The 26069-nt window shown below is 43.8% G+C and overlaps 1 protein-coding gene across 2 annotated transcripts in view; it reads left to right on the top strand.

Moving 5' to 3' along the window:
* Positions 1-13753, top strand: part of KCNS3 (potassium voltage-gated channel modifier subfamily S member 3) — a 50147-nt gene extending 36394 nt beyond the window's left edge. For both annotated transcript variants that reach the window (XM_028722293.2, XM_028722295.2), the window contains one exon: positions 13039-13753. In XM_028722293.2, the coding sequence (XP_028578126.1) occupies positions 13039-13076 (38 nt within the window). In that variant the 3' untranslated portion in view covers positions 13077-13753. The remainder of the gene's footprint in view (positions 1-13038) is intronic.
* The last annotated feature ends 12316 nt before the right edge of the window (positions 13754-26069 follow it).

Genomic DNA, 26069 nt, shown 5'->3' with positions numbered 1-26069 from the left:
TTACCTTCCCGCTAGTAAGCGGTCCCTATTTATCTACTTGCACCCGGAGGTGCTTTCAAACTGCTAGGTTGGCAGGCGCTGGGACCGAGCAACGGGAGCGCACCCCGCCACGGGGATTCGAACCGCCGACCTTTCGATCGGCAAGCCCTAGGTGCTGAGGCTTTTACCCACAGCGCCACCCGCGTCCCAATTTTCATTTTACATACTTGTAAAAAGCTGAACATGGATTAAAAGCCATATAAGCAAACTTAGCAGTGTCAGTTGAGAGTAGTGTCAGTTCAGTGCTGGTGGTTGCTAGGTTGCGGAGGTCCTTGTGACACGCCCTTCATTGTGACACCTCCCTCTGCTGGCTCCTTGGTCATGAGGGCTCTAGAGGCATAGCCATCTCCTTTGTTTTGATCATTCAGCGAGTGAGAGAGAAAGTGGATGGAGATGTAAGTAGACTTTCTCATCAGCATCTGCATTCTGTGCTGATAACTCTCCATGAGAGTCTTAGGGAACATTTAAAAGATTAAGACTGGGAATAATTTAAAGGCTTCAGCCATCCCTTCTGGGAGTCTTTATGACTCCACCCACTGTTTTGTAACAGTGAAGGGAAGTAACTATGGATTCTGCTTACACTTTAGGAAAAGGAAAACTAAGAAGATGTCATGCCTTGGAAAAGGGCATTCTTTATAGTCTAGTGACAAAAGAGTCGCTTGATAACTCGCCATGGGAGCATTAAGCATGCTCTCTGGAGAGGGTGATATCTTGCATTGTCTTCCTCCCCTTCCTGCCTCCCAGGGCCCATCTTTCAAAGGACAGCCAAAGTACAAAACCCTTCAGCATGATGATGTTCCTTCCATAGTAATATTAGTATGTGGTATTTGATATTTCCCTTTTAAACATCCCTTCTCCACACTAAGCAAACCCACCTCTTTCAATGAGATGATGAGAATTGTCTAATAATATCCAGATGGTGCTATTCTGGCTACAGTATTCAAGCACTCTCTTCCTCTTCACAGGATTCCCATTATGATATGTCTAGGAAAGTGAATCCATCTTGAGCTTTGAGTCGTGAATGTTCAAACCAGTTGAGGGATTTAGATCAGGAGAGGACTGTGAGTCCCATTTCTCACCTTTTGATGGGCCTTCTCTGCAGTGGCTCCCCATCTGTGGAATGCTTTCCCCAGGGAAGTTCGCCTGGCGCCTTCATTATACACCTTTAGGCACCAGGCAAAAAGGTTCCTTTTTAACCAGGCCTTTGGTTGACCAGATTGACATCCTATACCCTTTTAAAATGAGGCTCTTTTGTGGGGAGGTTTATTGGGTTGTTGTTTTTGTTTTGATTATATATTTTGTGGTTTTAAATTTTGATTTTGTTCTGTGAGCTGCCCTGAAACCTCCGAGTATAGGGCAGTATATAAATTCAATAAATAACAACACCAGTGTAAGTTATAGTAGAATATATTGTTGGAGTTTGGTATGTGTAGCAGCCGAGTAAGGATATAGTTTGGTGAGACTGCTGGTTGTAAGAATATTTCTTTAAAAAAACTCCTGGCAAGCAAAGGCATTCTGAATTCATGTTTACAGGATCCTTTAAGGATTCCTCTCCAGGCAGGGATGGGAATGACTGAGGTCTGAAATCCTGGAGGGCCGCTGCCAGTCATTGCAGACAGTATTGATCTAGGTGAGCCAATGGTCTTAGTGCTATTTTTCTAGAAAAAGAGGTGCCAAAACGCTCCATAAACGCCTCCCTTGTTCTCTTATACATGGGACGCAGGTGGCACTGTGGTCTAAACCACTGAGCCTCTTGGGCTTGCTGATCAGAAGGTTGGCGGTTCGAATCCCCACGACAGAGTGATCTCCCATTGCTCTGTCCCAGCTTCTGCCAACCAAGCAAATAGGCAAGTAGATAAATAGGTACCACTGCGGCGGGAAGTTAAACAGCATTTCCCTGTGCTCTGGTTTCTGTCATGGTGTTCCTTTGTGGCAGAAGCGGTTTAGTCCTGCTGGCCACATGACCCGGAAAGCTGTCTGTGGACAAACGTTGGCTCCCTCGGCCTGAAAGCGAGATGAGCGCTGCACCCCATAGTCAAGTTTGACTGGACTTAACTGTCCAGGGCTGCTTTACCTTTACCTGTTCTCTTATAATGGCAATGTTGCGGAGAGGTGCCAGAACTGAGTTTCAGCCCTGGGTATAATGCACTTTCCTATATTCTCTTGGCTGCTGAGACAAATATCTATAAGCTTTAGGACTGGATGACTGTCTCCGGCACAGACAGAAAGCCCACGAATGGGGGAAATGAAATCACCTATGATTCATTGTGGGATAAACTAACTTCTTTAAGTGAGCCGCAAGAGCGTGTGGCCAATGGTATAGGTTTGTTCCGACTCCCCATCCCCTCATCTGGATGGCTCCCCCCCCCCCAATGAAATGCTAATACGTGCAAGGTTGCCTAATAGATTGCTATACGTGCTGGCTGGGTACCTGTCAAAACATTGCTGCATTTCCTTAAGAAAGGTTGGCACAAAGCTAATCGCTGCTAATGTGCGGTGTGCTGAACTGCGTCCAGGGCTTTGCTGCATTACAGGAATGTGCGGCTTATGCAGAGTGCTCTTGTGAGAAAACAGTGCTTGCTGCTGCTGCTGGAATCCCTTGGGCCAAATCCTGAAAACTTAATAGTTTGGGGGGGGGGTTGTTGTGTGTGCGTGTTCATTAGTGGTCTGTGCAAAGCAGTACCTGCGACTCTGCAAGAAACAGTGCAGTTAGCATTAACTGCAAAGGGGGAAAAAACCTTTGAAGTTGCTGCTTTACTGTTCTTCTATCCTTTGTTGTTGTTTTTTTGTTCTTCGATTATTGCATTTGTGGTTTAATTGTTTTAGACTGCAGTCTTAATCCTCTGCCCACTTTGCTTGCAGTAAGTCCTCTTGAACTCAGTGGAGTTCATTTCTGAATCAACATGCACAGGACATCGCGAAGATATTTTTCTGAGCTGCCTTGGGAAAATTAGTTTTATTCTATGTTCTCCCTGGGGGGCTCTTGGGTGGGTGCCACCAGCCATTCTTGCTCATCCTGACAGTTCAGATGCTTGAAATTTCTCTACAGGGAGCTAGCTGCCTATGAACCATAATGTCTGAGTTGTCTACACAGTTGCATAGGGTTGCCATATGTCCGGGAAATCCAGGGCATGTCCTCTTTTGAGGTGCCTACATATGCATCCGGGGAGATTTTTACAATTTTAAGCAAATTGGGCTTTTGGAGGGTTTAAAAAAATGGTGTGTGTATGTGAGTGGCTCGGGTTCAGGCACAGTTGCGGGCAACCTGGGGTCTGGCTGTTCTTGGGCTCTGGTGTGGACTGATTGCCCGGGGGGGCAAGTGGGTGATTGTTTTAAAAAAAGCTCAATATTTTTCTTCTTAAAAATATATTTTTTATTAATTTTCAATTACAAAAGTCCAATATATGGCACATTGTATCAATACCAAATTACCATTCTAATTCAAATTCCAATCAGTTAAAAAGCCAATTACACATTTTAGATGTACTAGATTTCAAGGTACGATCATTTCATTTAATTCTGCTTCCAGAGTCTTATTTAATCCAATTACATTTCAGTCTTCATCGTAATCCAACAGCTACAGTATTTTTAACTTCTGTTCGTATTAACACATTTAATAATTTGTATTCCTGCAACTTTTTTTGTTCATGTTTTTACCTCAGGAAATACGGCAACCCTACAGTTGCATAAATGCTAATCCCTCCCCACTAACAAAACAAAAAACCCCACACTGATTTAGGGCTGTTTACGCGTTATTATTTACTCTGGCACCATCACAAGCCTGCTGTTGGTGTTTGAAACCATGTACATAGAACGTTTGCTGCAATATGTATCTATCCTATAGTTTCTTGAGAAACGCTGCTATTGGATGCATTTTCCGCCTTGTTTGAAAATGTAAGCCTTGTTCACTTCACAGTTAAGCTGAGGTGTGTACAGTAGAGACAGCCATTGCACGTGTGCACAGACTGCATCTTCATAAAGAGGAGTTAGGAGGAGCTTCCAGGGAGACCAAGCAGGTAATGCACATTGCATGAGGACATCTCTGCCACCCCTCTGTTTTCCAGTGGTTTTCCTGTGGTGAAAAAACAACCTCTCTGCATTTTTAGCTGCAAATGCGTACGTGGTCTTCATTTTGCCAAGGCTTTGTTGAGGACAGAGAGAGAAGGCAGGGCCTAGCGTATCATACCTCTCATGTAGGTTTTTCTGCTGATGCAGAAACTCCTGATAGAATTGCATTTTCTGCTGATCTTCAGAGGTGGTCATTTTGGAACCTACCCTCATTTCAGATCCTGCCAAAATGGCCATTAGTACTTTTTCTCCTTTCATCATTTCGGAAACGCGGCCAAGCTTTTGCCTGCCACTAAAAAAGATCCTTGCGGTTATTTACTTGAATTTTCAAACTCTTTAAGTCATGTTATTATAATGTTTGTCTACAGCAGATCGTCAAAGAAAATGCTGTCTGGGTTGCAGCTTAAAAAAAACCACACACAACATCAAACAGTTCTTAATTCTTTTCTGGGAGCAGCTGCAAGTATGGTGATTTCATATAAACAATGAAAATCACACTAAATCAAATTGCAACCTTTCCCCCTGTTCAACATTCAGAGGGAGGATCTGAAAGTCTTTGCATGAAGGCTGTTCCAAGCAGTAAGAAGTTCTAGGGCTGCAGTTCTTACCTGGGTTTGTCTTCCTTTGGAAGGAGGTCATTGGAGGCTTATGGTGTCTTGGAATATCTGAGTTTTTTTACAAATATTACAAGAAATGCAGCTTAAGAACTCCAACCACAAGGCAGATCCAGTGCCTTGGCCCAGTATACCAGTGTTCAGCCTGACCACTGAGGTCCAGCACCGAGGGCCTTCTGGCGGTTCCCTCACTGCGAGAAGTGAGGTTACAGGGAACCAGGCAGAGGGCCTTCTCGGCAGTGGCGCCCGCCCTGTGGAACGCCCTCCCATCAGATGTCAAGGAAATAAACAACTATCTTGACTTTTAGAAGACATCTGAAGGCATCCCTGTTTGGGGAAGTTTTTAATGTTTGATGTTTTATCATGTATTAAATTCTCTTGGGAGCCACCCAGAGTGGCTGGGGAAACCCAGCCAGATGGGCAGGGTATAAATAAATTATTATTATTATTATTATTATTATTATTAGCGCTCTGGTGACATCCAACTAAGTCATACTCAGGGTATGACCCACTGAAATAAGCAGACTTTGATACCACTCTCTGTATCTTTTGAGTCTTGGACTCAAATCACAGTTTCTGTTGTTTCTTTTCGCACAAAGGCATGGATAGCATCATCCTCTGCATGTGTGTCTGTTTGTAGAACCCAAGGAAGGCATGTATCAAGATTCCTATCTGCCACAGCCGTTACAGCAATAGTTAGAATTGTGGAATTGCTGAGTTACAAGGGACCACCAGGATCATCTAGTCCAGCGGTTCTCAACCTGTGGCTCTCCAGATGTTGTTGGACTACAACTCCCATCATCCTTGAGCTCTGGCCTTGCTAGCTAGGGGTGATGGGAGTTGTAGTGCAACAACATCTGGGGACCCACAGGTTGAGAAAGGCTGATCTAGTCGAACCTCCTGCAATGCAGGAATCTTTTGCCCGATCTGTTTACCTTCCTTGCCTCCCGATTCAATCATTCCTACCCGTCTCAGCAAAGTAAAGAGAAGGTGTATGGGCAGACAGATTCACGGGGGAGTGGGCCATGATTATAGATTTCACAATGACTTGCCTATTTTTGGACAGAGACTATGAATATAGAAAGGGAACGTTCTCATTCTAATGAGGCCTTTTTGAATATACATTTTAAATAGCCATACATATTGACACCATCACCATTTCATTTCATCTTTTCAGAGGGAGCCTAGGCAGTGAGAGGGAGGAATCTAAGAATAAAACATGCTTGCTTTATTTTAAAGTTTCCGTTTGTATGCACACGCATGCTTTTGATTTGCACGGAAGATAAAAAGTCATTACAGTTATTGCCAGTGAATCTCTCTTTATGTCTAGTAATTGCCTTCCCTCCCTGGCTTCTTTTAAATGAGCAGGCAAGGGAAAGCTCACTCAGAGCTTGGCACACAATTGCCCATTAATCGTGAAACTAAGGCCCATCCTCTAAAACCTTTTCGGTTTCAACACCCAGTGCTCTTCAGCCCTCTATGGGGTTTAAACAGTAGAAGCAAGGGTGAGTATAAATGAATGAAAAGAAATTGGTTGGAAATAGAGAGACTGCTCTCAAGTCTTATTTTTCAAAGGATGGACTGACTGTGATCGATCCTCAGTGAAACACCTGGCTAGTTCAGAGGGCAACCTCGAGCTGGGTTAGGCGCTTTGAAAACCGAAAGGCTGCACAGAAAAAGCACTTTGGTTCCTGAAATATACTCGGGAGTCGAGTGTGAATTTCATGCTCTTTATTCAGCTCATAGTAGCAATGAATGAAACTTTCCCCAAAACGTCTAGCTATATATACATTATTTACACAATGGGCCCCGCGTGATTGGCTAATTCCGGGCTGCTCTTGTAGGCCAATCAGGTTGCAGATTCACTTCATCCAGGAGCCTGATTGGCTGCTCCTGCAGGCCAATCAGGTTGCAGATTCACTTCATCCAGGAGCCTGATTGGCTAGTCCTGCAGGCCAATCAGGTCACTGATTCACTTCCACCTGGAGTTGGATTGGGTGGCTCCCGCGGGCCAATCAGACTGCTGCATTCTGGATCCTATTGTTCTAGAATTCAGCTCAGAACAGTTCCTGAAATTCATTCCGATTGTGCAGATAGGATATAACTGATAGAATTCTACAGGATGGGTTATTAATGTGTGAAAACAGTCCAGGTCCAATGATCCCCACATGGTGGAGATGCAGCTGTCATCCTGGCACCCAAACATCTTCAGTTGGTCGCAAGTAGTTGGAGACTTTGGGTAAAGATGCATAAAGTTTTGCTGCAAAATTGGGTTAAATAGAGATGATAGAAGTCAAAAATAGGTGCCTGGGTATGACAAGGCTATGTAAAAACGGAATGCAATTTCTGGTGTTTCAAAAAAGCTTTAGACACAGACTGTCCAATGCTTCACTTTTTATTTGAAGGGAAATATATCTGGAAGAAAACATTAGGACTCACATGATGCTGAAAAATGTGGTTAGATTTGGGGTTGCAATGGATAATGTAATGTGGTTAAGTGTGCAAATGCAACGTATTTTTAATATTTTTTATATCTACTTTTAGGTTAGGTATTTGGTGTGTAAAGAAGATGAATACAGCTATCACTCAGTTTATTAAAAAAAAAGAAGTTACTAGCAAGTTGGGGGAGGGTGGATCTGGATTACGACCCAGGTAGGAAGTAAGGGGCTTAAACCCTTTGTCTCCCACTGTATCCATGAGCCAGATTAGGGCTCCTGCAGCTTTTTGCTTAGGAAAATGTGGTCCCATTCCTACCAGTTGAAGCTTTCCTTCGGATTCAAACAAGTGTGCCTCCCTCCTTGATCTGGAACATGGTTAAAGCCCCCTGCCTCTCCATTTCAAGGGCCCTTTCACCTGCTATTTACTTTCTAAACATTATTTTTAAAAATGCTAAATTTGTGAATTGCATGCATTTCATCTCGTTTGGCCTTTAAACCAAGGGATTTGTGGATCCCTCTTGCATTAACTTGATGGATTTGTGTCACTGTTCCAATGGCCTGTATGAAACCAGGATCCAGGGTGCTTCCAACTTCACAAAATGAACGTTGGCAGCTATCCTCCTGAATACCAGTTGCTGGCAACCACAGGAGGGGAGAGCGCTCTTACGCTCGAATCCTGCCTGGCAGTTTCCAAAGGCATCTATCTGGCCACAGTGAGAAAAGGCTTCTGTCTGACCCAGCAGGCTCTTCTTAGGCCCATATGTTATAATAATAATAATAATAATAATAATAATAATAATAATAATAATAATTTTATACCCTGCCCTTCTGGCTGGGCTTCCCTAAACAGGGCTGCCTTCAGATGTCTTCTAAAAGTTTGGTAGTTATTTTTCTCTTTGACATCTGGTGGGAGGGCATTCCACAGGGCAGGTGCCACTACCAAGAAGGCTCTGTAACTTGGCTTCTCGCAGCAAGGGAACCGCCAGAAGGCCCTTGGCGCTGGACCTCAGTGTCCGGGCAGAACGATGGAGGTGGAGACGCTCCTTCAGGTATACTGGACCGAGGCCATTTACGGCTTTAAAGGTCAGCACCAACACTTTGAATTGTGCTGGGAAACGTACTGCGAGCCAGTGTAGGTCTTTCAAGACCGGTGTTATATGGTCTCGGGGGCCGCTCCCAGTATATTAAGGTAGTTCTCATTGTTTCCTGAAAACCCCGGGAGACTGTCTCTCTGCTCCCCTCTGCACTATTCTCACACAGCCGCATTTACAGACAGTAGCTGTGCCAATAAGTTGCATGATGCTTATATCCTGATAGGCATCTTGGCCATGCATTTCCTGGTCTGCTCAGGCTGGCAGTGCGGATGTGTGTTGGTTACTAGGCACGCAAACAGATCTGATAGGAGGCCGAGGATTAGTGTAGCTGCTGCCGATGTCACAAAGAAACTGAATCAAAAGGGGAAGCTGTGTTACTGTCCAAGGCAGTTCTGATGAGGAATGTGTTTTGGGAGTCTCCCTTGGGTGCAAGGTTACCCAAACACAGTCTGTTTCCCCCCTCTGCTGACTTCCCATTCTCAGACACCTTCAGTATCACTCCTGCCAATGCTGGCAAGCGCAGACAGAGAAACTGGCAGCCACGCAGAACATCAAAAGAGACACTGGTGCACTTTCTCAGTCACCAGTAAGCAAGCACCCAGCCTTCTGGGTTGACCTCAAGAAGAAACTACCGTATTTTTTGCTCTATAAGATTCACTTTTTCCCTCCTAAAAAGTAGGGGGAAATGTGTGTGCGTCTTATGGAGCGAATGCAGGCTGCACAGCTATCTCAGAAGCCAGAACAGCAAGAGGGATTGCTGCTTTCACTGTGCAGCGATCCCTCTTGCTGTTCTGGCTTCTGGGATTCAGAATATTTTTTTTTCTTGTTTTCCTCCTCCAAAAACTAGGCGCGTCTTGTGGTCTGGTGCGTCTTATAGAGCAAAAAATACAGTACATTTCAAGGCTAAACATGATGCTCCTAGCTCTGTGTTGGCCTCATGGTGCTAATGTGGACATGCATTTGCAGAGGGAAATCTGTGATTACAGGTTAGGGCACATAACCCTTCTCACTACATCTGTCTTGGGGTTTTTTCCTCACCCACTTCCCAGTACGTTTTTTGTGTTGGCTTTCCTCCCTCTGGGCTTCAAGACCGCAAGTCCCAGCTGTAGGGAAAAGCATTTTTTCAGGGATACCTTCATGTTCACAAGAGATATTAAGCCCCCATCTCCATCTCACCTGTTCGCATGTGTTTGGAAAAGGCGTTAAGACTGCATCGTGCGTAGCTCTGATCTATGGAAGGGAAGCCGGGAATTAGGTCGGCATTGATTATAGCAAGTCGTAACGAAGCGATGCACTTTATTGCATTCAGACAAAGGTCCTCAGTATATTCATACTGCAAATGAACACTTACCAGATTAAAATTCGCAATTGATAATGTTAATAAAAGCTGTCATGACAGCGGCAGAGGCTGCTCCGTTAGGGTGAATGGGCACTGTCCCAGCGGCTTCAGTTTGACTCCCACCAGCCCCTCACCTGCCTGCCTTCTTAAAAAGGTAAAGGGACCATGACCATTAGGTCCAGTCGCGGATGACTCTGGGGTTGCGGCGCTCATCTCGCTTTATTGCCCGAGGGGGCTGGCGTACAGCTTCTGGGTCATGTGGCCAGCATGACGAAGCCGCTTCTGGTGAACCAGAGCAGTGCACAGAAACGCTATTTACCTTCCCTGGAGTGGTACCTATTTATCTACTTGCACTTTGATGTGCTTTCAAACTGCTAGGTTGGCAGGAGCAGGGACTGAGCAATGGGAGCTCACCCCGTCACGGGGATTTGAACTGCCGACCTTCTGATCGGCAAGCCCTAGGCTCTATGGTTTAACCCACAGCGCCACCCGCGTCCCTTTTAGCCTGCCCTCTTACTTGCAACCAACCCAGAAAGCAGCACCCTTTAGTCTTAGTGTTACCCTGATGGAACTCAGCAGGGAAGAGTGGTAGGACAGAACTCGATTTAGTTGGTTCTGTCTGTCATTGGTTCTGGCTCTGCCAGTCATTGTCTTTGGCTCCACCTGCTTGTGGTCACCCTGCCTTCCGCTCCACCAATTCCAACGGGCCTCAGCCACCGCCATTTCAAGGTAAAAAGCTAAAAGGATGATTAAGGTGAGTCAGACTATGGAGTTGCAGTGCTCATCTGGCTTTCAGGCTGAGGGAGCTGGCGTTTGTCAGCAGACAGCTTTCCGGATCATGTGGCCAGCATGACTAAACCACTTCTGGCACAACAGAACACCGTGACAGAAGCCAGAGCGCACAGAAATGCCGTTTACCTTCCGGCCATAGCAGTACCTATTTATCTACTTGCACTTTGACGTGCTTTCGAACTGCTAGGTTGGCAGGAGCTGGGACAGAGCAATGGGAGCTCACCCCATTGCGCGGATTCGAACCACCGACTGTCCCATTGGCAAGCCCAAGAGGCTCAGTGGTTTAGACCACAGCGCCACCTGCTCCCATATATCCAATCCTTGAGTCCCTGCTAGCATCTTCCATACACCTATGTACCCTTAGCCTCGGTACTTTGACCTGGATACTTAGAGCACATGAAACAGATCCTGTCTCTGGAAAACACACCAGAATGTAACCTTTCATATGTCTTTTTCCGCTGCAAGAAATCATTAGCATATAAGAAATAAAGTACATGGGTCTGAAGAAAAGGGTGGTGGGTGTCTAAGAACATGTTTTTTAAATACAGGAGGACCATAGGAGTCAAGTCCTAGGGGCCAAGGTCCTTTGGCCTCCTATAAAATATTTGAGGGGGCTGCCCCCCAAAAGTTGATGGGCATTGCCATTCAAATGGTGTGTGTGTGTGCCACATCTTGTGATCGATTATGCGGGGCAGGGCTTACCTGGGTGCCCCCATTATTTTATTCAAATTGGTGCCCCTGAGTAGGACAGTCTAGGCTGTCTCATCAATTGGTTCAGTACTTGTGTGTATGAGGTTAAGCACTTTCAAGTCCCATTGATTTCTGTGGGAGACATTTAAGCACGTCCACCCGCTGAGATGAATGGCATTTAGATTACTTTTGGGCTGTGCACAGTAAATTGCAAATTGCAAATTCAAACTCAGGGATAAAACTCTGGGCACGCCACAGTCCATTGTAAGAGTGTACCGCTGCTGTGCAATGTGTAGGGTCCAGCTTACCCCTTCTGTGCATGCAAACAAGACTGCATGGGCAGGCAATGCAAGAGGCCATCAGGGTGAGTTGGAGGGACATTCATGCCTCTTAGATCCCTATCCAGTTCTCCCCTTCCACTTGGTGCAAGTCACTTGTGCCACGGAGCCCAAGTGACTTGTATAAAGCAGAGCTGCCTGATGAACTCATGAGGCTGAGCTTTCATCTCCCCCAGCTGCTCATACATGATAGGGTGGAGGGCAGGGGAACCCCATGTGCATTCTCTGCACATGGGCACTGTATGGAATTATGCTGAATGGTAAGAGTAATATTGAGTTTTATCATTGTAATGTTGTTGTGATGATTATATACACCAGTGTTCTTGACAAGTGTTGAGGAGGGCTGCACTGAGGAGGAATGGTAGGAGCCTCCCCGTCCTCCTGATCCTGATCCTGAATCTTCCCAGCAGCAGGAGGACAGTATAGATTTGGAACAGTGGTTTGCAGAGGGGCATAGTTCAGAAGGCAGAAGCTGGGAAATACTGGATGGGGAGAAGAAACACTGGGAGAGAGAGGGTTAAGAGATTCACCATCTCTGGACAGCATTCACACACACCCTTCTCCAAAGTCATGGAGAGCTCTGAAAGTGTTAGAACAGAAAGTGCAGAAGGTGCAAGCTCAGATTACAAGACGTAGAAGTGACATAGATTAATAGGGACGGAAGGGGGTGTGATCCTTAATTGGGAGCACCGCCATTTCTGGGAGATGAGTTCTTTGTTCTCTTACTGTGATTATTAAAGTTTCTAAGACTCATTTTCCTTTGTTCTGCTTATCTACTGCCACGGGGGGGGGGGGGGTGTTTCCCTGAAGCCTGACAACAAGACAGAGAAATGCAAGTCAATTTCCCCCTTGTTTGTTTTTTGTTTTGTTTTGTTTTTATTAAAAAAATCAACATAGAACCAAAAGAAATGTTCCACTGATATTCCGTGGCTGAAATTTCCCACGGATGTAGTTTGGAATTCATTGTGCTGGGGGAGTGCAGGGCAGGGACAGGGGGACAGAAGAACCACCACATCACGGTGACATGCTAGGGCTGGGCGATATATCGTCCAAAACCATTTTGAAGTCCATATTGTGATGTTGGTTTCATTATTTTGAACCTGGCAATTTATTGCGAATTATGGGGGGGGGTGCGCGCGCATGCTATGCTATGCAAAAATCACAATGTGAGGAAAACTGTGGAGCCAGCTGACGCCTCGTGATGTTCAGCTGGTGATATATCACAATGTTGAAAACCAGATATCACCCAGCCTTAGTGAGATCATCCATAGGTTATATAACCTTTCTCAGTGCCTAAAGGTTTTGAAAGTTGTGTTATAGCAGGATTGAGGAATCTCCACTTGGATTCCATCTCCTTTGGGGTACGGAGTAAACAACTTTTGAATGTGGTGTGTGTGTGTGTGTGTGTGTGTGTGTGTGTGTGTTTCTACAGAGAGGTGTGCTCTTGTTCCCCTGTCTTCCGACGCTGTTGGTGCTAACTTAATTCTCAGTAGATTAAAAGCCCCATCACCATGCCAGTTTCCATGATTTCCAAGCACATCGTGGAACCGGCCGTGTCTTGAGTTGCTTTTTGAAGAAACCCGGGGCTCAGCATTAAAAGAAAATATGTTTGTCTCCTTCATATAGAGCGTGCATCTTTAGTCTCTTCGAAGACCCACCTGTGACGGGACCTGTAGTCTGCTGGTTACCCTCTGGCACTAAGCACAGCCAAATGAAATCCATGCACAGTGAAGAGAGACTTCAGCACCCAACTAATCAGAATGGTGAAAGGGAGCTCTCTTACACAGCACTAGGGGAGATAATCAGAAGCAGTAAGTGGCAAACACGAGGCCGTACGCTGACAGGATTTTGCTACAGCTTATTGTGCATTTGCTGCTACAGCTTCGCACCAGTCCCCCATCCCACTAAGAATAAGCCATACATGCCATTGATAGCCTCATTTTATACTTTTGGCCAGCAGGAGAGTTTCTGTAGAATCACCTAACCCCCATATGACCTAATAATGTCCATTTGTTTGTGTGTCCCTTCCCTCTCCCCTACATGAATTAACAAAGCATCGGTCCTCGGGGGGCTGCCTAACTCTGCCAAATGCTTCCTCTCATGATGATTGCCGCCATTTCCTCCCGCTGCCGAACGATGACGATAATAACCATGTATTGTGACTTATACTTGATACTGCTTGCTCTTCCTTTGCTTGTTCTTGTTAAGAAATGTCCATTTTAAAGAAGAAGAAGGAGAAGAAGAAGAAGAAAAACTTCCAATAGGCCAACTGGGCAAATATCCCGGTAAACTACTTCACGATATGGCGGGCTACCTCAACACCAATAAAATTTTGTCATGACCACCAGTGTCCTTTTGTTGGTGTGTGTGTGTGTGCTTGTATACGCAGCAGCAATAGTTAAAACCAAACCCGCTTAAAAAACACAAACCCAGTCTAATAACAGCTCTCAGTTCTCAGTCCTTGGTTCCTCAGCAGACCGTTCACTTCAAGTGAAGTGCCAAGAGTTCAATCCTTGGCATCTCCAGCTAGGGTGGCCTAAAATCCTGGAGGCCTGCCACCCGTCAGTGTTGACAATAACTCAACAAGATGGACCAACGGTTTGACTCAGTATGAAACTGGTATGATGTTTCCCCAGCTACTGACAGCACATTTACCTCACGCCTGCCTGCCTGGGCTGGTGGCAGTTGTGATGTACTGCCAGCTCAAATTGCCTCAATTAGCTGGGAGGCGGGCGGCTTAAGGAAGGCCGCTTCTTGGCTGATCAAGCAAAAGGCGAGGGGACAGCTTTCTGAAAGTGCCTGCGCCTCAGCAGAACAGTTTAACAAAGCTCCTGTACAGCTCCTGCTCATGGGAGCATGAGTGGTAGGGGGCTTGTTCATCTCGGCGAACTGGGCAAGCCCCCATACCACTCTGGCTCCCGCGAGCAGGAGCGATATGGGGAGGGATGGGTAATTTCAGACCTTGTGACATATCAGCACGTCACAATATGTTGTGGTTCTGTGATCTGCCTTCTAATGTCATTGGGACGTCCAAACTCTCCTAAATGGCATCCACGTTGTAGTAGGGTGAGGAGGAACTATTGAATATGTGCATGTAAACAAGACCGGAAGCCCCCTTCCTCCTCAGCTGTCCCAGATTTGGCTGCTTATTCCAGCTTAGTAATGCGATTCCTCACGTCGAGTCCTTGGCCATGTTTCTCCCTTCTCGGAACCGAAGCAAGAAAGGGAGAGCTGTAAACTGAAAGCTATACACTTCAAATTCACCCCCCTTTTTGTGCATGCAAGCGATGAATGTATAGGTGGCCCAAAAACAATTTCTGCAGCAAAAAAAAAAAAAAAAAAAGGATGTCGCAGGAAGTCCATTGACTCTAGCATTTGAAATTGATGAAGACCCATTTGGTGAAGACCTCCATGTTGTGTAACACGGTGTGTCCAGTTTCTGTCAATTTTAGAAGGAAATTCAGAACATGAAAAGGGGAACAAGGACACAGGAGATCCATATCTTCAGGGTTGTCAGTTTAATAAGCATTGACCTTGGCTCAGCCAGTTATATTATGTGTATAGCTGTGATAAATGTGAGTGATGGGTCTTTCAGGAAGTCTGACGCTTCATACCTGGCCATTCTTGTCTCATTTTTACCACTGGGTTGGTGAATTAAAGACAGGAGACACTCAATATGTCCGGGGCAGCCACAACTCCCACGATCCCTGACTGTTAGCCATGCTGGTTGAAGCTGATGGGAACTGGGAGTCCCCCAATTTCTGGAAAGAACTACATTGGCTGCCCCGAGAATGTCAATGCAGTATATTTTATCTGTCAACATGAAACTAAATTCTCTGGGATGTCTCAGGTAATAAAATTCGATGTTCCTGCCCTTTATGTAGTCATTACAAAATCCCTGTTTGCCATACTAATAGCATTCAAAGTGTCTAATTTTATTGATTTCCACAGTGCAGTCCCATTGAACCCAACCCTCCTTCCCCGTGATCTCTTTTCATGCCATAGAAACTGCCAAGTATTGTATTTTATTGATGATTATTATTAATATCCCACCTTTTCTCCAAAGGATCTCGAGGTGGCATGTATTCTGCCAGTTTATCATCACAACAAGGCTGGTCTAAGAGACTGCGACTGGTCTGAGGTCACCCAGTGAGCTTCATGGATGTTTCGGCATTTGAATCTTGGGGAAGAATTCATATTTTTTTAAAAAGATATTTATTCAAATTTTTTTACATTTATCACCCAACACATATAATCCCATCCCCCACAGTACAATAAACAAACAAAAAAGAAATAACAGAAAAAAAGACATACAGAAGAAAAAAGAGAAAAAGAAATTATAGCATCGAATCCAAATTCTTAATGTTCATACTTTCCTCACTTTTGAACTTCCTCGCATCTTCCGTTCCTGCTTTCCAGGTTTATAAAATTCTAAACAGCAAATTATCACCTTGTTTCAATTTCTTATTTGTATTTTCCCCATATTATGTCTCTAGATTTAAGTTTATTTTCCAAATGCTTAAATACTTAATTAGGCATAATATTAACCAAAAAATTAACTTTTTCTCAACTTTCACCTATTCTCAAATTCTTATCAGCTAACTTACTGATGCCCCATTTATTTTTACTCTTGCATCATCTTAACATTCATACAATTTACAATGTTTTTGTAAGTAGTCCTTGAATTTCTTCCAATCCTCTTCCACAGCTTCCTCTCCCAGGTCGCGGATTCTGCCAGTCATTTCTGCGAGTTCCATATAGTCTATCAGTTGCATCTGCCATTCTTCCAGCGTGGGCAAGTCTTGAGTTTTCCAGTGTTTAGCTATCAGTATTCTTGCTGCTGTTGTTGCATACATAAAAAATGTGCAATCCTTCTTTAACACCCTCTGGCCGACAATGCCCAAAAGCAAGGCCTCTGGTTTCTTAGGAAAGGTATACTTAAATACCTTTTTCAGCTCGTTATATATCATTTCCCAGAAAGCCTTAACCTTAGGGCAAGTCCACCAGAGGTGAAAGAACGTTCCTTCAGTTTCTTTACATTTCCAACATTTGTTATCGGGCAAATTGTATATTTTTTCAAGCTTGACTGGGGTCATGTACCACCTGTATATCATTTTCATAATGTTTTCTTTTAGGGCACTGCATGCCGTAAACTTCACACCGGTGGTCCATAACCTTTCCCAGTCAGCAAACATAATGTTATACCCAATGTCCTGTGCCCATTTTATCATAGCTGATTTGACCGTTTCATCTTGTGTATTCCATTTTAGCAGCAAGTTGTACATTTTTGAAAGAACCTTAGTTTTAGGTTCTAACAGTTCTGTTTCTAACTTTGACTTTTCCACCTGGAATCCTATCTTTTTGTCCAAATTAAACACCTCTTTAATCTGAGCGTAGTGTAGCCAATCTCTCACTTTATTTTTTAATTTCTCCAAACTCTGCAGCTTCCAAGAGTCTCCATCCTTTTCTAATATTTCCCAATATTTCGGCCATTTGGCCTCCATATTGAGTCTTTTGTGGGCCTTAGCTTCCATTGGTGACAGCCACCTTGGAGTCTTATTCTCTAGTAGGTCTTTGTACTTTATCCAGACATTAAACAGTGCTTTCCTAACAATATGGTTCTTGAAAGCCTTATGACTTTTAACCTTGTCATACCACAAATATGCATGCCATCCAAAAGCGTTGTTAAAACCTTCCAAATCTAGGACATCAGTGTTTTCAAGAAGTAGCCAGTCTTTCAGCCAGCAAAACGCTGCTGCTTCATAATACAACCTTAAGTCTGGCAGGGCAAACCCCCCTCTTTCTTTAGCATCAGTTAATATTTTAAACTTAATTCTGGGCTTTTTGCCCTGCCAGACAAATTTAGAAATGTCTCTCTGCCACCTCCTGAAACACTCCATTTTATCCATAATCTGTAGGGTCTGGAACAAAAACAGCATTTTTGGCAATACATTCATCTTTATAACAGCAACTTCTTGGGGAAGAATTCAGTGTTGCAGTGTTAACCATCATTCCATCTGTTTGTTGGAATGATCTCCCACTCTCATGTACGCCGTTCTGGGGGTTCTCCCAATCTGCCACCAGAGCTGATTGTGGGAGCGCCAGAGGTTGGAGAATAGGAAGCCTAATAATAATAATAATAATAATAATAATAATAATAATAATTATTATTATTATTATTTATTTATTTATTTATTTATTTATTTATTTATTTATTTATTTATACCCCACCCATCTGCCTAGGTTTCCCCGGCTCTGGGCGGCTTTCAACAGAACATTAAAAACAGAATAAAACTTCAAACATTAAAAACTTCCCTAAACAGGGCTGCCTTCAGATGTCTTCTAAAAGTTGGATAGTTGTTTATTTCCTTGACATCTGATGGGAGGGCGTTCCACAGGGTGGGTGCCACTACCGAGAAGGCCCTCTGCCTGGTTCCCTGTAATGTCACTTCTCGCAGTGAGGGAACCGCTAGAAGGCCCTTGGAGCTGGACCTCAGTGTCCGGGCTGAACAATGGGGGGTGGAGACGCTCCCATTGCACTAGCAAGACTTGTGGTGGCTCCAACTAGCACAGCTATTCAGTTGAATCTGGCCCCTGGTCTCACAGGTCCTTTTTTATAATTATTTTTTAATAAAGCTTGAAAAACAAAGGAAAAATATACAGAAGTTAACATCAAATACCAAGCATTTTTTTAAATATAGGGAAAGGGAAAGAAGTATTTTGATTCTCTGTCAGCTTTACAAACTTACACAAAACTCTTACTCCTTAATATCCAACTCTTCTACTTTACATAAACAAACCATTTTCTCAATCTTCAAACCAGGATCCTAATCCAAATTTTAAATCAGAAATGGGCAACATTTCCCCCTCCAATTTCTGTTAGTTACTAGGGGCATCTTACCCATAGAGGCTAGTGGCGCGGGGCACCAGGGCGGCAAGTTCTGGAGGGCACCAGGGAAGAGGCAGAGGCTGGATGCAGCACCTCCTGGCATCAGCTCGCTGCCCTCACCCACCTCCGCCATGCCGCGCCGAAGCAGCACCGTGCCTGGAGCCTCCGTCTGCTGTGGCCACCGTGGCACGAAGTGGCTGGCTGAGCCGGGAGGCGCCAGGCCTCTCCCCCACCAGAGGAACTACCCTCCAGCCACTGCCCGCCACCTCCAGCCCCACTGGCAGTGCCGTCCTCCCTAAAAAACTCTGGGAAACCAAAAGACCAGAAGCATTGCTGCTAGGTCTAGTGGGAAGAGAGATTAAAATAAAAGATCAGAATTTGTTTATGTATGCCACAGCTGCCGCAAGAACTCTATTGGCCCCAAAATGGAAAACACAAGACTTACCAACCATTCAGGAGTGGCAGGTGAAGAGGACAGATTTTGCGGAACTTCCCAAATTGACAGGGAGGATCCGGGACCAAGAGGACCAGAAATACAATAACAACTGGAGTAAATTTATTGAATATTTAAAGGAGAACTAGAAAAGTTTAAAGACACTAGCAGGACTGGAATAATACCTTCAATGTAACATAGTAGAGATATGAGAACAATATACACGATAAGAATGTGATGTATATACCAGCTGCGGGGAGGGAGGGAGGTCAAGACTCGGCAGAGTCAAAGGGATTATATTGTGATAATAAGGATTGTTGGAAAAAGATTATATGAAGAAAATAATAAAAATTTATCTGGAAAAAAAACCACACTCTTGGAAATGGGGGGGGGGGGGCAGAGGGATCTTTGTACCACGGCGCCGGATATGCTTAAGATAAGGTTACCAGATTTTTTTCAATGAATCCGGGCACACTTTTCAACTTCAGTGGATTTTGTATGGGGACTGATTTGTAAATCTGGGGACTGTCCCCGGGAAACGGGGACGTCTGGTAACCTTAGCTTAAGATGGCCCTGTCAGCTACGCTCAAAAGTGAGTAGGTCACCTGCTTCCCCACTCTTTCTCCGACCCCTTTTTCTCTGGGGCACTCTCCTTTCTCTCTCTTTTCTATGCCTCCTTCCCTCCCGCCCAGCAGGGACAGATCATTCTTGCTAGAGGTCTCAAACTGAGTACTTCTAGAAGGCTTTTGGAGACCAGCTGCAGTTCAAACAGAGATGATCAAAGTCCCCAAGCCACATATACATCCACACCAACATGTCACCAAGATTGGGGCGATTTCCCCCATGGTATTTCGCAGCAGGAGGCTCACATTCTTTCCCCTTCTTATTCTCGATAATGATTAGAGTTTTTATTTTCGCATTAGTCTTGTAGCAGCATGGGTCATAAACAGCAGGCAAGCAACTTTTCTACGTGATTGATTACGAAACATGGCCATGGGTAAGTGTTGCATGACCAGCTAATTGAAAGTTGCCTTCCATATCTGAATTTGCATGATGCTGGCTCATGATGAATAATCACAGCATCTGATATATATGCATATACAACTCCAGTTCCCTTCTTAAATATTTTCCTTTACTGATGCTTTACCCTCTAGTTTCTAAGTTATTTTGACTCCTAGGAGCTGGAAAAAACAAGGCTCGTTTTGCAAAGGATGTGATCCCTGTTTTCTTCCAGCTTAAGAAATATCTAATGGCTCTTTTATAGCTTTACCACAAAAGTGAAGAGCTTTTGTAGACTTTTTTGTGGAGAAAGCAAAGGGGCTACAATCAGCTATACCTTTAGGTTGGAATAAACCCACCCCCCTTTCTGATATTTGGGGTTACCAAAGCCTAGACGTCCCAGCCCGATATTTCTCTTACCTTGCTGATGTTGCCTATTGTATTCTGTATCCTCCTGCAAAAATGATGGATCTCTGTTGTAGAGCAGAACTGGTTCTGTGCTCACTGGAAAGAAAATTCTGCTCAGGAACTGGCAAGCTCATTGGCTGCCGCTGAATCACAGGTTCATGTTTCTTAAGGGATGTTCATACATTACATTCAATGAGTGTCCAGTCTTTGTACCTGTCTATGATTATGATTATGGTTATGGTGGTGATGCTGCTGATTAGCGTCTCAGGGTGGTTCCCAGGATAAAAGCACACTATGAAAACACAGAATACATAAGCAAAATAAAAACAGCAACAGCCCAGTAACCCCCCCCCCCCAAAAAAAAACCCCCACACATTTTAAAAGGGCATTGGATGTCAGTCAACCCAAGACCTGGTTAAAGAGGAATGTTTTTGTCTGCTGTAAAGGTAAAGGGACCCTGGACTGTTAGGTCCAGTCGTGACCGACTATAGGGTTGCAGCGCTCATCTCGCTTTATTGGCCGAGGGAGCCGGCATACAGCTTCCGGGTTATGTGGCCAGCATGACTAAGCCGCTTCTGGCGAACCAGAGCAGCGCATGGAAACGCCGTTTACCTTCCCGCCAGAGCGGTACCTATTTATCTACTTGCACTTTGACGTGCTTTCGAACTGCTAGGTTGGCAGGAGCAGGGACCAAGCAACCGGAGTTCACCCCGTCACAGGGATTCGAACCGCGACCTTCTGATCAACAAGTCCTAGGCTCTGTGGTTTAACCCACAGCGCCATCCGTGTCCCTTTTGCCTGCTGTAGGGCTGCCATATTTCAAAAAGTAAAAACCAGGACACCCTGAATGTTGTTGAAAGTTCCCCCCAGACGTCAATTCTGCCTTTGAAATCTACAAATACGTGTACATGAGTAGAGACAACTTGTATCTGTGAGACATTGAATGCTTTTGTTATTATTGTGAACCACTTGGATCTCAGCATGGAAAAGCAGAATACAAATAATAATTCAAATCAGTGTGTGAATTGATGCTCTAGGTTACATCTTTCCACAGTGAGAGAAATGTTTAGCTTCCTTTTAAAGATATGTGGCCATGTAGGCTTATCTCAATGACATGTTTTGCAGTCAAGTAAGAGAGGTTTTAAAACCACAATAAATCCTGTTTAACTTTGAAACAACAGCAGCATATTTTTAACCAACGCTGTCAGTCCTTGTTCTTCTCCTGCAAAAAATTAAAAAAGATAAAGCCCTGTTTTCTGGGCCATCTATGAGTAATGGCCCAGGGTAAAAAAAAAGAACCCATCTGAATGAACTGAGCTGAGATGAAAAATCATTATAATTTACATAATAATTTATACTTATCTTGTTTATGCAAACACAAGACGACTTTATCTGCCTATATGTTGTTTTCCTTTTCCCCGTTTTCCTCTTGTGAAGGGAATGCATTATGTTCCTCATGGAGATTTATAATCCCTGCCGTCTGAATTTATACCGCTGGCTATATTTCAGAAAACAGAGCACCTCAGAATGCAGAGCTTTAAGCTTCTCCAGGAAGAAAATTTATTTCTCTGTCTGCAGAAAAATGAGATGAGAAGCAGAAGATGTAATGATAAGAGAATGCAGGCACGTAAAAGGAACTGGTACCTGGAATCCCCTGAATGGAATAATGAGCATATGGAATTAGCATTACCTTGGAACGAATGTTTTGAATTCATATATATATATATATGACAGGAAAAGAATCAGAAGCCTCCCGTTTTCTCCTTTTTCTTCTGTTGTTTTTGTATTTATTTAGATTAGTTTTTAAATCTTTTTAATCTTTTTGTATTCTAAAAAGACACTCAGTTTTTTATAACTATGTATATATATAACTCAGTTTTTGATAACTATATATAGTTATCAAAAACTGAGTGTCTTTTTAGAATACAAAAAGATTAAAAAACTATATATATAATCTTTTAAGCTTTAATAAATCTACTGGGGGATGAACATATGGAATTATGTTCTCCCCCCCAAAAAAAATAGATTTATTAACTCTTAAAAGTTATTAAAGCTTAAAAAACAACAGCAACTCGGGGTTTTTTTGAACTAATATACACATTAATAGACTAGCCTGGGTCACCATGTTCATGAGAACATTGTAGGGACTCCAACTCCCATCAACTCCATTCGATGGGCAGAAGAGTTATAGTCAAAAAGCTGCATTGTCTGTGAACAGAATCAATTCAGATCTTTATTTTCAATTTTATCTTCATGATCTTCAGTTCTCACTAGCTTCTAGCCTCCAATACACCTCAACCCACTGCGTGCAATTTCTCCTTATGTCTACTGCATGTATCTGGTGAAGCAGCCAGTGGTCTAGGAAGGTGAGGCAGCCCATCCGCATCAGGGGATGGGTGTCGAGCTGCATTCCCAATGTGGAGCCCTCCAGGTGGTGAACTGTGGAGGGTGATGGGAGTTACACTGTGCAGTATGCATGCATAAATAAATAAATAAATAAATGTGGAGGGCACCAGGTTGGGGAAGCTTGGTACAGAGCACATGTTGTGCAAGCCAAAAGTCCCAGGTTTGCTGGGAAATATCCCTGTGTGAGTGTGAGACCCCCTGGGTATAATGCATGCATTGTCAACTGCACAGCTCCTATACGAGAAAGCACTATGACCCAGGAAGGCAGCTTCTAGAGAGCTGACTCAGAGGTTTGGTCTGGCTTGAGGGTTTGGTTGAATTCTATTGAATTCAACTCAGTTCTACTCAATATTGGTCCAGAGTAGATTCCAACGTATAGTTAGCAGAGCAAAAACTTAAACACGTTGCAGGATTCAATAATAAAAATAAAAAAATAGACCAGAGGCAATTGCATTTCATCCAGCAGAGCTTTACTGCTGCTGAAAGGGCAAATGAGCTTAATGGTCACAAATCCAATACAGTCAGAAGTTGAACAGAATCTGTTCTGGAAGTCCGTTCGACTCAAAGTGCGGCTTCTGATTGGCTGCAGGAAGCTCCTGCAGCCAATCGGAAGCCGCAGAAGCCCCATCGGACAGTCGGCTTCCAAAAGTGCATTTGAAAACCAGAACAGTCACTTCCGGTTTTCGATCAGGAGCTGGAACGTTCAACTCCCAAGGTGTTCAGGAGCCGAGGTACGACTGTACACTCAGGATTGGCACTGTCCATAAGAAATCCAGTTGCAGCAGACTTAACTTAAACTTACAATAATTTACAATAGGTCTAAACTCTTAACATTAACTATACTATGTACAGAACACCACACCAGAAGGAAAAGAGATAGAAAGAGAAACCCAGGCTCCTTCTGGCCTTATTATTATGGTTATCATGACCTTGACAGAAAGAGATAAGAGAACCAGTTTAAGCCAGCTGTACTCTGCTTCTCTGAAGGAATAACCCAAATATAAGGAAGTTTTTTCCTAGTCTGAAGCAGAATAGGAAATATCTCTTCACATCAGATGAATACTTTCTGCACCAAGAAATGCAAACTGACAGTTACAACTCTATGCAGGCTCCCAGGCCTCATCCAGAGCAAAGTTTACTTAGCCAAAGACTCAGCTTGTGGAGAGCGCTACACAAACAGCTTAAGACAACCCACTGGAGAGCCATTGCCAGTCAGTCTGAGCTCAATGGGCCAATGGGCTGCCTGACTCAATATAAGAATAAAACAATTAACAGGGTGGTGAGACAATAACTACTGCAATCGACACAAGATAATATCACCAAGGCAATGATCTGTAAACAGACAGTAGTAAAGGTAAAGGGGGTAAAGGGACCCCTGACCATTAGGTCCAGTCGTGTCCGACTCTGGGGTTGCGGCACTCATCTCGCTTTATTGGCCGAGGGAGCCGGCGTACAGCTTCCGGGTCATGTGGCCAGCATGACTAAGCCGCTTCTGGCGAACCAGAGCAGCGCACGGAAACGCCGTTTACCTTCCCGCCAGAGCGGTACCTATTTATCTATTTGCACTTTGATGTGCTTTCGAACTGCTAGGTTGGCAGGAGCAGGGACCGAGCAACGGGAACTCACCCCGTCGCAGGGATTCGAACCGCCGACCTTCCGATCGGCAAGTCCTAGGCTCTGTGGTTTTAACCCACAGCGCCACCCGCGTCCCAAACAGACAATAAACATCCATAAAATGGCAAAGATAGTCTCTTTCCCAAATTGGTTTTATCTTAAACAATAGCAAACACAGTAAATAAAGAGTCCCCTTGTGATATATTCTTCTCTTTCCAAAATAGATTTTATGTTGAACAATTGCAAACGCTAAAGAGCTCAGTCATTGAGCTTTGTAAACTCGATGACTAAGCTCTTTAGCAACGAAACGTCGGATTACCGGAACGACGTCCAAGCACTGAACCACTGGTATATCACAAGTGGACTCTTTATTACTGCGTTTGTGATTGTTCAACATAAAATGTATTTTGGAAAGAGAAGAAACAAGCACTGAACCACTGATATATTACAAGTGAGCTCTTTATTTACTGTGTTTGCTATTGTTTAAGATAAAACCTATTTGGGAAAGAAAATACTTTTGCCATTTTTATGGACATTTATTGTTTGTTTACAGATCGTTGCCTTGGTGATATTATCTTGCGACTCAATATAAGGCCAGCTCTTCATATTCCTAAAACACAGCTCTTTGGCTGCTTCCAGATGTCCTGTTTATTCAGCATTCATTATGTTCTGTTTGCAGGGAGGTGAGATGATGTTGCATGATGGAAACGCCATTCCATGCTTACCGGTGTATTTTCACGACATTTTCCTTGTTACAAACAATTCAGTTTTGGGAGGGAAGCCCGCTTATTAAGAAGGCGTTCTAAATCAGCTTCAACTGCACAACTGGAATTTGCCAGTAGTGATTGTCTCCCACCCCCAAAATAGAAACAGCCTCGAAGTCCCCTTTTCCTAACATTGCCCCACTTCCATTTATCCAGATGGAGAAGGCTTTGGAACAGATATTTGAAAAAGGAATTGCCAAAGGCACCCTCGCCTTTCAACAATGAGGTATTCCAAAACTGCTCATCATTCTATACATATTTTGATCATATCATATGCCAGCATTGTACCAAATTCTTTCGGCGCATAACTTAATTAAATCACGCAGCACGGCTGCGCTGGATTATGCACTCAGTCTGAGAAGCATCAAAGAGGCAGCGTATATTCAGTATTCAAACAAAGCTCGCGAGGAAATGAATTGTCATGCATTGCGTTTGTTGGGAATAGTTTCATCAGGTGATATTTTTAAGGAAAGATGAATATTTGCTTACATAAATCAGAAGAAAGGACAACATGTAGCTTGGTGATGCTCTGAATTAAATATCCTACCTCTTGTTCATTTCTGTAAAATTCCCCCTGTATTTTGCCAAAATTATTTTTTTTGGTAGGGTGGCTAGTTGTGTATTGCCAAAAAAGAGGCCAACATATTGCATAAGATTTGCAGATGGCTCCTTACCTGTAAACCAGACTTGGACTGGGCAGCCCTCAGATAGAGGACACATTCAAAGACAACTGTCCCTTCAAACCAGAGGATTGCTCACTGTGAAACAGGATACATGGCTAGCCTAGGTATCTGACAAGCAGTATAATCTCCAGGGTGTTCCATGTCTTCTTCAAAAAATGCCTTTAGGCCTATGTAATCTTCTTTTATTAATGTCATAAGTAATATCCACAAACTCTCCTAAAAAATCTGGCAGGCTAATCTAAAACCAACTTGAGTTCTTGGTTTGTTGTTGATTTCAGTTCCCAAGTTTCAGCTCTCATCCAAATGCTCAGCAAATCCTTTCATCCTACAAAAAATACACAAAGTTATTTTACTATGTATTTTAATCATGGCTTGCTGTATTTTCCCCCCATAACTGGTTGTTGTTGTTTAGTCATTTAGTCATGTCTGACTCTTCATGACCCCATGGACCAGAGCACGCC

This window comes from Podarcis muralis, chromosome 3 (genome assembly GCF_964188315.1).
Source record: "Podarcis muralis chromosome 3, rPodMur119.hap1.1, whole genome shotgun sequence".
NCBI lineage: Eukaryota > Metazoa > Chordata > Lepidosauria > Squamata > Lacertidae > Podarcis > Podarcis muralis.
Note: the sequence above shows the minus strand (reverse complement) of the source record. Positions and strands in the feature narration are given on the sequence as shown.